This window comes from Hemitrygon akajei, chromosome 21, assembly GCF_048418815.1.
Source record: "Hemitrygon akajei chromosome 21, sHemAka1.3, whole genome shotgun sequence".
Taxonomy (NCBI): Eukaryota; Metazoa; Chordata; class Chondrichthyes; order Myliobatiformes; family Dasyatidae; genus Hemitrygon; species Hemitrygon akajei.
In genome coordinates, this window is record NC_133144.1 from 51,567,156 (window position 1) to 51,578,826 (window position 11,671).

The 11,671-nt window shown below is 42.8% G+C and overlaps 1 protein-coding gene across 1 annotated transcript in view; it reads left to right on the plus strand.

The window, feature by feature from the left end:
- ret (ret proto-oncogene receptor tyrosine kinase) overlaps nucleotides 1-11,282 on the plus strand; it is a 129,587-nt gene extending 118,305 nt beyond the window's left edge. Inside the window, exons 19-20 of the mRNA XM_073025399.1 lie at nucleotides 2,649-2,796; nucleotides 5,624-11,282. Of these exons, the coding sequence (XP_072881500.1) occupies nucleotides 2,649-2,796; nucleotides 5,624-5,781 (306 nt within the window). The 3' untranslated portion in view covers nucleotides 5,782-11,282. The remainder of the gene's footprint in view (nucleotides 1-2,648; nucleotides 2,797-5,623) is intronic.
- Nucleotides 11,283-11,671: the final 389 nt, after the last annotated feature.

Here is an 11,671-nt window from a genome sequence, read left to right on the forward strand (position 1 = left end):
GATTGTTCATGTTAACTGTAGACTCAGATTCTGCTCTTTCAGTGAAGTAACTAATAGAATTCAAATAAGCTGATTGTGCATTGGAGAACATTACTACATTTAATGGGCAATTACCAGGATAATGGCTTCCTGTGATAATACAGTTCATACTCTCATTACTTACCATGGCATCGGGCCACCTTGATAATGTATGCTAAGGCTGGTTGATCCCTGTAACATTCCTTACAAGGTTTCCTACCTTCTAATGCATTTGTCTGGGGCCTTCTTAACTTTAACTCTCCTGTGACTTTATGTCCTTTGCTATTGCCATCTCTGTAGCTCGTGCCCTGTTTGCAACTCGGAATAGTGAGTGTCTGAAAAGAATACCTCACGTTTTTAAATATCATCTCCATACTTGATTACTCGCTTGAGTGTTCAATCCACTGAAATAAGTAGTTTTGCCTAGAATCTCTTTGTAACTAAATAATCTTACAACGCCCAATCAAAAGGATCTGCAAATTGCATCTTTTTGCCTGTCTTTTCAGAATAATGTTTATTCACCAGCCATTGCTGGTTTATACAGCAAATTTGTAGCTCTCTGAAATCTCCAAAAAACATCAGCTTAAAATGTTCCTTTGAGGTGTTCCCAAATTATTTATGAGTGACCTTGTCTGTATTTCATATCACCTGTGTTCTTGCAAGCATCTCGTGTATCTCTAGCTTTTTCACTTGCAGTGGTATCACATTCCTCCTCTTACATTCCTCTATTTCATTATCTTTCCCAGATTTCAGTGATACTGTGTGCCTTCTGGAACATTTCTACTGATTCCATGTACACAGGGAATTCCCAGTAAGGCTCTCCTGTACAAGCCTCAGCCTGCTGACAAGCACCCAAGTTATCTACAGCCCATATATGCGGTTGAATGTTTGGCAGACCAGTGATATGGATTTTCTGGCTGCTGCTGGGCTGTAGGCATCTTCTACTGTGTGGGAACTCCATTCTTGACATGCAAACTGTTCAGATTATGAACAATTCAGAGGAATGGAACTGTGCTGTAACCTTGGATGGCAATGTATCCCCTAAGTCCGCTGCTTGCCATCATTTCTGTTTCACTTAGTGAACCCCATTCCCTGTTTGGCTCATACTGTTTGGTCCATCTACCCTCTCAAGGGGCAACATCCCAAACTCAGTGCCAGAATAGAGTCTGTAGTGTTCTTTGCATCACATATTGTGTCAGCAAATAAACAGGGATGGAGCTATAAACAGAATAAGTGGCAAGAAAGGGAGAAGGGAAACGAACAGCAATAATGTCTGACCCTCTAGATGAAGAATCTAGAGAATCTTTCAACCCTGGTGTCCATTGGGATTTACTTGGCTAATCTTCCTCAGAAGCCTACACATCTCGGTGACATCAGCTCTCATTCTCTTAGTGAAGCCAACCTCTCTGATCCCTTCTCATACAGGCAGCACAGCAGCACGATGGTGCAGACAACTGGGGTTCAATTCCCGCTGCTGCCTGTAAGGAGTTTGTATGTTTTCCATGTGACCACAAGGGTTTCCTCTGGTTTCCTCCCACATGCCAATGATGTACCAGTTGATAGGTTAATTGGCCATTGTAAATTGTCCCATGATTAGGTAAACGTTAAACTGGGGATGCTGGGTGGTGCCGCTTGAAGCACAGAGGAGCGTATCCCATGCTCTTTCTTTAAAGGAAAGTCCAGCCTCTTCAAGTTGGACTTAATCAACTGAATCTATGCTGATCTGATTCCGACCAACTGTGTTTTTTCTTCAATATTAAAAACCTCTACAACCTCAGCAAAACCCCTTTACTTTTTTACGCCAATCTATTTCCCATAAAAGCCAATGAAACCTTTGCTTTCCGAATTTCTACAATCACAAGCTTACTTCCCACACCCAGGAACCACCGCACCAAAGATCTGCTCATCACACCTGATCTTCCATCTTTCTGTTAACTCGGAGGGCCAATTGAACATTTCATTTGAATGACAGTTCTTCCAGCTGTGTAGCACTCTCCTGGTATTGACCAAAGGGTCAGCTTAGCTGTTGTGCTCAGGTCTCTGGGATGTTCAAGTCCACACGCGGCCGAGTCAAAGGCACAGCCAGGAAGATTTCAATGGAGAGAGATTCTGGTTCTGACTTTATCATGTAAAATTAACTGATAGTCATAATTACCACTTGCTTTAACTCTCCTATTTCTTCCATACCTCTCTTTGTTCTGCCTCGATTTCTTGCTCTCAATCTCTCTCTCTCAATGTCTATCTCCTTTCTTTATTTCCTCTTACTCTACTTTTTTACCACCTTCTTCTCTTGAATTAAATAATGCCAGGTCTGTCTCTGTGTCCCTGCTCCATCTTCCTTCCAGATCCTGCATCTGTTCCTAATACATGAAGCTATATTGCTTCATTTGCCTCCATGTTCCTTTCCCCTTATGAACACTTCTCTGTCTCATTCATCAACTCCTGATTGCTTCTTTCTTTGTACTTTCCCTTCCTGTCTCTTGTTCCCAAATCTATTCTATCTCCATCTCATGTTCCTTTGGTCCATTCCATTCTTCCTCCGTCAGCTTTTCCTTCACTTCCACGTTCTCTCTGGTTTACACTTCATTCAATGTCAAATGTTGAGTTTGAATTTCTGCTTCTGTCTCTAGGATTACCTGGACCTTGCAGCCTCCACACCATCGGACTCCCTGCTCTATGATGACGGAGTGGCCGAAGAAGAGACGCCATTGGTAGACTGTAATAATGCTCCCCTCCCTCGGTCCCTCCCCTCCACATGGATTGAGAACAAACTCTACGGTAGAATTTCACATGCATTTACTAGATTCTAAGCTCATTTAAGGGACCACTGCTGCAGCCGATGGCCCCGTTTACACAGAGCGCCTCCAAGATTCGGCGACAGAGGATTGACTCAAACCAACAAATACTCCTACTCTCTGGATTCAGTGAATTCAGACTCAGTGCATGCCTCGTGGAGCCTGTCCCTTCCCTCATTGTGGAAACTACCTAGGTCAGCCATGGAAAACCCAGGCTTTATTTATAGTACATGGTGTAATTAATCACCTGTGTATTTTCTCAGTTGGTTACTGGAGAACGTTAGGCAGCTTCTGGGAATCCTTAACTAGCTCTCATCACCACTTTATAATGTACAGTTGGTAGAATTTCTTGCAATTAATTTGCAGATTTCTCAGTAGGTCCTAAATTTTGGTACCCTTTTCTATCAAGGACATAAACTAGCTTCCATTTCACTGATAGATTTTCCTTTTCTACATTGCGCACACAATCATGTAGTCACACACACACAAACATCATCACGAGCATAATGAAGAAATTAGACCCAAGTTATTACTTCAAAGGGCACTTCCTTAGCCTTAGTATGTGGATGATGATTAACACCCAGGAGCAATTTTTTTTCCATCACTCCATTTCTCGATTTATTTATGATTGTGTAATCACTCCCAGCTATCCATTCTTCTCCTGTGAATCACCGGGTTCCTAGAACTTTCTTCAGTGCAACAACAAATTGATTGCAGTTGGCAGTTCTGTTTTGATGAACCAATTTCAGCCCAAGTTTATTCCACCTGCACTTCTAGACTATACTTTCCCCAAAGACTATCATTGCTTCTGCAACACATCAGTGTCATTCTGTAATATTGCAGTTCTGCTCCATAGTGGTGACAGTGCACACCAGGGAGACATTCTTGGGGTAGTTGCAAAAGTGACTTCTGATTGCCCCATTAGGAAGCAGTGAGGAACATCCGCCAAGCCTGTGCACCTCATAGAGAGCAGTACGAATCCATCAAAATGCAACTCAGGATTTCCAATTCTCAGGACGACTTGTAAACTTACTGCAGAGTTTTTAAAAGACATGGGAGTGCTGAAAGTGTGTTAGGAAGGCAGTTCCTTTATTTAATCATGGGATGTGGACATTGCTGGTAACGCCAGCATTTATTGCCTGCCCTAATTAACCCGAAACTGAGGTAGTAAGTAATTAAGAATCAAGTGGGCCCAGACCGAGTAACAATGGGCAATTTCCTTCCCAAAAGGGTGTGAGTGAACCATCTGGATTTATAGTTAACATCTAAGTTTTATTTTTAAACTCCAGATTTATTTTATACTTACATTAAAATTCCCATCTACTATACTGCTTTTGAACTTGTACTTCTGGGTTCATTTGTATGAAAGTGCAGTGTTTTAAATCTTACCCACTGCATCCCTGATGGACACACTATGCAATTCTGGTGGGTGAACTTCATTTGAACCTCCATTCTTACAGACTGAACTTCCCAGCCACTGATCTCAGGTCAAGTTGGACACCAGTTTCATTCTTAAGTTGATCGCTATAATGCTGCTCATGTCACCCACAGGAAGAGGCTCTCACTCAGTCTTATTGACCCCCCAACCTCAGTAAGCTGCGTGAAGTTAGAACATTCTCCATATTACATCTACTGGTAGCAACTCAGTTACAACACACTCTGTTACACAGCACAGTCCGGTGTAAGCTCCCAAGTTCAATTTTCCCAAGCTATAAAGCTTAATATTAACATAAGATTCTATTGTAACCTGATTCTGTGTATTTTGCCCTGACTCTGGCAGCACATTGTTATCCGGATATGAAGATGCGGAGTCTGTTTAAATTGGAGACCTTGAAATTACGCCATGCACACATTAGTATCCTAGGACTTGCTGCATGTATAGTGGCCTTCTCTACCCAATTACACAAATCAGCTGAGAGGACAGAAATGAGAGTTTCACCCAACAGACTGCCAGTAATTCTCCTATGTTATACAGTAGGGGGGTGTAGTTCAATAGTTCAGTAGCTCCATGTAATACCACAGAACGTATACAATATAGATCCTGAAATTCTTGTTCTTTGCATACATCCACAAAAACAGAAGGGTACCCCAAATAATGAGTGATAGTCAAAATGTAAGATCCCGAAGTCCTCCCCAAAGCACAAGCAGCCGCTAAGCATCGTCCCTCCCCTCCCCCACTCACTTCAGCAAAAAGCCTCAGCACCCTCCATCCACCGAGCAAGCAATACAAAGCCCCCAAGAAAGACCGTGATCTGCAGTGCAACAGAAACTAATCATTCACCTGAAATACCACGGGCTTTCTCTTTCCCTAATGAAGGGGCAGAGAATTGTCACGTAGCGAGAGGGGAGACTTAACAAGACCAAAAAAGCAGGTGAGGTTATTGATCATTGCAAAATTATCAAAGGCTCAGGGAACAGCAATGTTAGTGAATCAAGCCAAGGCAATGTCTTCTACTTCCTGCTGCAAACCCCCAGACCACCAACCTTCAAAAAGGAATCCATCATTTGGAGATCAGACCTACTGAGGCGCAATGTGAAAAAATATAAATTTTCACCCGATTTTATACACACTCGAGACGTGTAAGCAGAGGCAAAATCCATCGCCGCTGCAGCAGTTAATTTTTGTCCTTTAATTATTCATTATTTATTTTTAAAATATTTCTGCCCCTTAATGATGGGCCTTGTGTTGACTTGTGCACAGAATTAGATGTGGCGTGTTTGGTGAGAGTAAATGTCAGCGCCTGAATCTATCTTTCTTTTTGTTGTGCTTTCCCCCTTGTGCAGAAAAAATTATCTGTTTTCGTTTTTAGGGATCTCGTACCCCCGCTGGTCTGAAGACAGCCCTGTCCCCATCACAAGATTCGATGGAACTAACTCAGTCTTTACAAGATATGCAAATGATAGTGTTTATTCAAACTGGATGGTGTCACCGACAGCTACAAAATTTATGGAGCGCTGTGATACTTAAAAAGCCCAAGACAAGCCAATTGCTACGCGTGCACATTCATACCTTATTCCCTCAGCACACTCACAGACACGTACTCCCTCCTCCGCAAAGCTTAAAACTGGGTGAAATTGATGAATTCCAAACTGCTAGCTCCCAACACAGGGTGAGGAATGGATGGCCTCTGCATCCTCACCCGGAGACCTTTTGCTTCACAGAGGCCATTTCTTCGCCTTGAAACAGCCCCATCCCATTTCCTCGGCGTGACTGGTACCACGTGGCCTGAGATGATTCAGCATTTTTAAAAATTACCTGAATTGAGGAAAGGAAGAGGCATTGGGACGTGGAATGGTAGCCAGGGGGTCCTAGCAGTGGAGGAAGGAAGTGGAGCCAAGGTGAATGGAAAGTTATGTGTAACAATACACACAGTTTGAACGGTTACAGCAAACTGTTTGCCAATCCTAATTAAATGGGGCAGAAGGAATTATAATTTTAGAATAATTTACCCTTGCGCTTTGAAGTAAACCAAGGTTCTTCCTATTTGCAGCTGACTTACAATTGTTAACTATTACCTACAATCACGCTGGCTCGATTATTTGAGCAGTGTTTGCTGCTTCTGGCTTCACAACAGTTCTTGGTTCTCATGACAAATGCACAATTCACATCCCCGACACTTCTCCTTCGAAGTTCCCAGTGGTGAGAGTGCCATTAGGACAGGAGACAGATGAAGGCTAAGCTGTCCTTTTAACACCATGCACCCATTTTGGTTTCTGAAACCCTGTTTCTCTCGCTAGGTCCCACAATCTCCATCTTCAACATTCCAATTGGTCCTCAACAACAAAGAGAAAGAGATTCAGATTTCTGACTAGTTATGGACCAGAAAATGTCAGTGCTCCTTGGGTATCCAGAACAAAGGGTGTTCTGGTTGTTGTAAATCAGGAGACAGCAGGGACGGGGAGAGCAAGATAACTGAACCTTGACCCTGGGAGCAGTGGGCTGATGGCCCGTCTGTTCTTTTGTGACTCTCAGAGCTTGAGCGGTGCAGCCGACTCGATGCACAAGGACGTTGTACAAATTCAGCTCTGCCCAGCAGGTGAACGCACTGTACAGAGCTAAAGTGGAAAAAAAAAACTGAACTTGAAACGGCCTAAAGGTGATCACCACTGGGATGGTGTTACCCTGCAAGTCCTTACTTGTCTTCATGGCTCTCTCGCAAGGCCTGACGTTAGCTGGAAGACGTTGCTGCTGATTCTATGGCTCTGACTGGAGTCACTCTGTGATGAAGGACAGGATTTGCAACCAGATGTTCACTCTTATTTTAATAGATATCGACTGACTTAACAAGAAAAATTTATATTATACCTTGAATACAGCCAAGCACATTTCAGAATAGAGCTGACCCTCTATGAAGATAGTAATACCTGGTTCTTAAACTTTGGTGGGGTTTAAGAACTACCTTAAGAAAGGAATGAGGGATGGAGAGGTGGAGAAGTATAATGACTTGCACAGGTTGCCAGAAGTGCAAAAGTTAAATCTAGGGTACGGGCAAGAGGAGCACCAAGAGCCTTGAGGACTGTCAGCCTACAGGCCATTAGCAGGATAGAGACGGTGAGACTATGGAGAGATTTGATGACAGGAAAGGGGATTTTAAAATTAAGATGATGGAGGGTTGTGGGCTGTGTAGGAGGGAAGGGTTAGACTAGTAGTGCCGTAGGTTTATGTAGGTCAGCATAGCTTTGTGGGCTGAAGGGCCCGTACTGTGCTGTAGTGTTCTATGTTCAATGACGCTGTATAGGTCAACAAGCACAAGGGTGAGGGGTGAACAAAGCAGTGAGACAGGGTGGCCACCCTAGCGTGGATAGGTCTAAAGAAACAAAGGCAGGTAGATGAGGGTCTCCATGGCAGCTTAGCTGAGGCAGGGTGACGTTGGGTGACATTTCAATGTGCTGCCAAGGGAAGTGGAGCGGAGTACTCATTTCTGTGCTCAGATATAACACCGAGGTTGCTCGGGTTCAGGCTGTTGACCCCGAAAGGGTGAGGTCACTGGGTGGGACAATGAGCCTGTGCCCAAGGACTCAAGGTGACGGCTTTAGACCTTCTGATATTTATTGTAAGGGATCTCTGGAGTCAGACCAGCAATCTACCAATTAAGAGGGAGTAGAAGCTGAAGACACAGAGGGGAGGTTAAGCTGGGTGCTGCACACACGTGGAAAACGACCACCATGTGTTGGGGTAAGATTCAGGAAACGAAACGGAAGGGATAGATCTCCAGGGTACGCCAAATATAATGGGATGAGTGCTGACTGCAGCATGGAAAACTACTGCTGCAGATTCTTTTGGCTGGAACTGGAAAGATTTTACTTAAAACAGGGTTCAGGCAGCAAATAACACAGTGCCAAACAAACACTTCAATTCCCAGGTAATGTCAATGCTCTTCCTGCACATTGGCCGCACTCTGAACGGAGGCAGCCATGTTAGACTCTCCAGGAATCGGCATTGCGTATGAGCCAGTGCTGCAGCCTCAGTGAGTTTCTTTTTATTTCCTCCGGAGCCGGGGTGAGTTGGCCCATTTTCACCTGATGTGTAGGAACAATCCCATGGATACAGAAATGAGTTGTGTTGTTTGAAATGTTGGGCTGGGTCTACCTCGGCTCCAAAAGGATGAGGGTGAGATTGCTCTTTTTGTGACTAAAGGTTGCGTGTGTATCAATAGCTACAGCGCCTAGCAATGGTGCAGTGAACTCTTTATAAAGCTGCTTTGAATGATTTGAGTGGAGAGAGGGCAGGCCAATAACATTAGATTTGTGACTTTTGTTGCATTTCATATCTCCTTACAAGGGCTGCTTAGGTTTATTAAGGAACTGGAATTAGAAAGGGAATCAAATTTGTAGATTTTAATCATTTCTTTTCCAAGGAGACAAGTGTTCCCCATCTCTTGGCGGTAGCAACACACTGCTCTCTAGTGGCAAGTCCCAGAATAGCACCAACGGTGACTGCATTGAGTTAATGGCTAAAAAAATGCGGCCTATGTCGTTAATATGTTAAACTGAATATAGAAAGGGTGTAGGATTTAAATGAGGCAATGACTTATCTATTTCAAACAGTTTAAAATCTATGTTAAAACTCCAAATCATCTAATCTGAGCTGAGTACAGTTATTAATGGATATAAAGGGTGATGCTTTGAGTCATAATTCAGAAAATATCCCGATCATTATAATTTATGTAAGTGATGTTTGGGAAGATTTATTCTATCCAATGTGTAATACGTGTACCTACAACAGCTCTGCAGAAATCAGTACACTATTTTAGAGCACCATCTCCCCACTTGTCACTTGCTTTCAATTCCAACCACGCCTTGCCCTCGCTAGGATAAAATTACTGCATGATCGCATTTTGCTTCCTTCCTCCATCCCTACAAAGTTGGTTTGGTTTGCAGTGGAATGCCTCATCCCTCTTAGCACCAGTTGTGCTTGAGTGCAGCATTAGTACAGATGTAACGACGACACAAGAATTATTACATTATACACTCTCACCTCCATCAAAGACATCAAGCAGAGTTTGAATTTTGCAGGTGAATATACACCAAGTGATATCTGGACTCCTTGACTCGGTTATGCATACACCAACATGTCGCTGTACCCTGAGTTTGCATTATTTCACAAGGCAGTGACAATCTGTGGGGCTTACTGGGTGAGGCTTCTTGGATCTATAGAACGATTGCAGTACAAAAGTGGACACTTTGCCCAGTGAATCATTCCCCAGTTCCTAGTGGAGCAACTCCATCCATCCCATTCTTCTGCTTTTTCCCTGAGCCTTCCCCATCCAATCCCTGCCCCGACACACAATCTTGCAGCACATAAAAATGGTTTCCTCATATCCTCCTCAAACGTTAAGGCCAAAACTTTCAGTCTGTGCCTGGATCCTTAATCTGTCTCCCACTATTTACCCTTTCACAATCTTGTCCACTTCTGTCAAATCTCCTCTCAGCTGCCCTTGATCCAAGGAGAACATCTTCAGCGGCTCCGGTCTAAACTCGCAGGAGAAATGCTTCATCCCCGGAACCATTCCAGGAAACCTTTGCTGCCCCATCTGTGACACCGTCTCATTCTCCCTGAAGTGAAATGACCAGAATTAGAAGCACTATTCCAGTTTTGCCCCAATCACTGTGTTACACAGGTTCAACAGTAATGAGCTTTGTAAAATGGAATGCCAGTCAAAGATAAGGTCATAGTACAGAGCAGTGAAATCTTGTCCTGGGGGAAAAGGCTGCTTGCTTGGGAAACATTTTCATAAAGTTACCCTTTACATGCCTATGACACACATTAAGTGCCTTTGCAAAAATGTGCATGCGCATATATGTTCAGTGGCCACTTTATTAGGTACATCTGTACACCTGCTCTTTAATGCAAATGTCAATCGGCCAATCGTGTAGCAGCAACTCAATGTAGAAAAACATGCAGACATGGTCAAGAGGTTCAGTTGTTGTTCAGACAAAACAAGAGAATAGGGAAGAAATATGATCTAAGTGATTGTTAGCGCCAGCTGGAGTGGCTTGAGTATCTCAGGAACTGCTGATTTCCTGGAATTTTCGTCATTATAGTCTCTAGAGTTTACAGAGAATGGTGTAAAAACCAAAAAAAAACATCCAGTGAGTGGCAAATCTGCGGCCAAAAATGCCTTGGTTTTGATCCTATGAGAATCGCCAGACTGGTTTAAGCTAACAGGAAGGCAGCAGTAACTCAAATAACGAGATATTCTTACAACAGTGGTGTGTAGTAGAGCATCTCTGAATGCACAACACGTCGAACTGTGACGTGGATGGGCTGCAACAGCAGGAGATCATGAACGTACACTGAGTGGCTGCTTTATTAGGTACCTCCTGTACCTAATAAAGTGGCCACCGAGTGTGTATATATATCTAATAGGGGTAACTGGGAGGGGAAACATAGTATTAGTTGAGTAATGGGTGGATTTTGTATCCAGCCCAGTATTCTTTTCCATCAAAGTCAAAGGTGTATAATGGGGCATGATCCAATGTGTCCCGGTCAATTTTCTTCCCTCAACTAATGTCACCAAAAGATAGGCTAGTCAGTGGCCTGGCAGAGTGTGTGAATCTTCACCAATGGGCCTTGCCCTTGTTCTGTCACTGTTACACCCACATCCCACAGACTTCTTTTGCCATCGAAATCACAGCACATTTCAGGAGCAAATCTACCTTCTTGGCCTTGCCCTGCTCTCGATGTAGCATTGTGTTTCCTTGTTGTTAATTCACACCAAATGAATTTGGAAATATATTTTTTAAATGTAAAAATTCTTAAATAATGTCGTACCATTCTGTTAATTAGAATTAATTTATTAATTTTGAGGATGACTATTTAAACTGAATATTTCAGTATATTTTCAACCATAAGAATATTTGTTTCTGCATTTGTTGTGTAGATTTAGTGGGCATAATATTGAAAATCTGTTATGCAATAAATAATGTATTATGGATGTAAATCATTTTTTGCATAAAATAAATAGATTACTCTCTCAGCTAAGTGTCTTTTGATTCAATTTCTTTTAAAACTGCATTTGAAGCAGGAGATATTTGAAATTGGAAATGGAATTGGAATTAGTTTATTATTGTCACATGTACTGAGACACAGTGAAAAGCTTGTCTTGCATAACTGATCATACACAATGTGTCGAAATAGATCAAAGTAAAATGATAACAGAATGCAGAATAAAGCAACACACAGAAAATGCTGGAGGAACTCAGCAGGCCAGGCAGCATCTGTGGAAAAAAATGTAGATGATGTTTCAGGCTGAGACCCTTCGACAGGACTAGAGGGGGGAAAAAAAAGATGAGGAGTAGATTTAAAAGGTGGGCGGGGGAGAGAGAAACACAAGGTGATAGGTGAAACTAGGAGG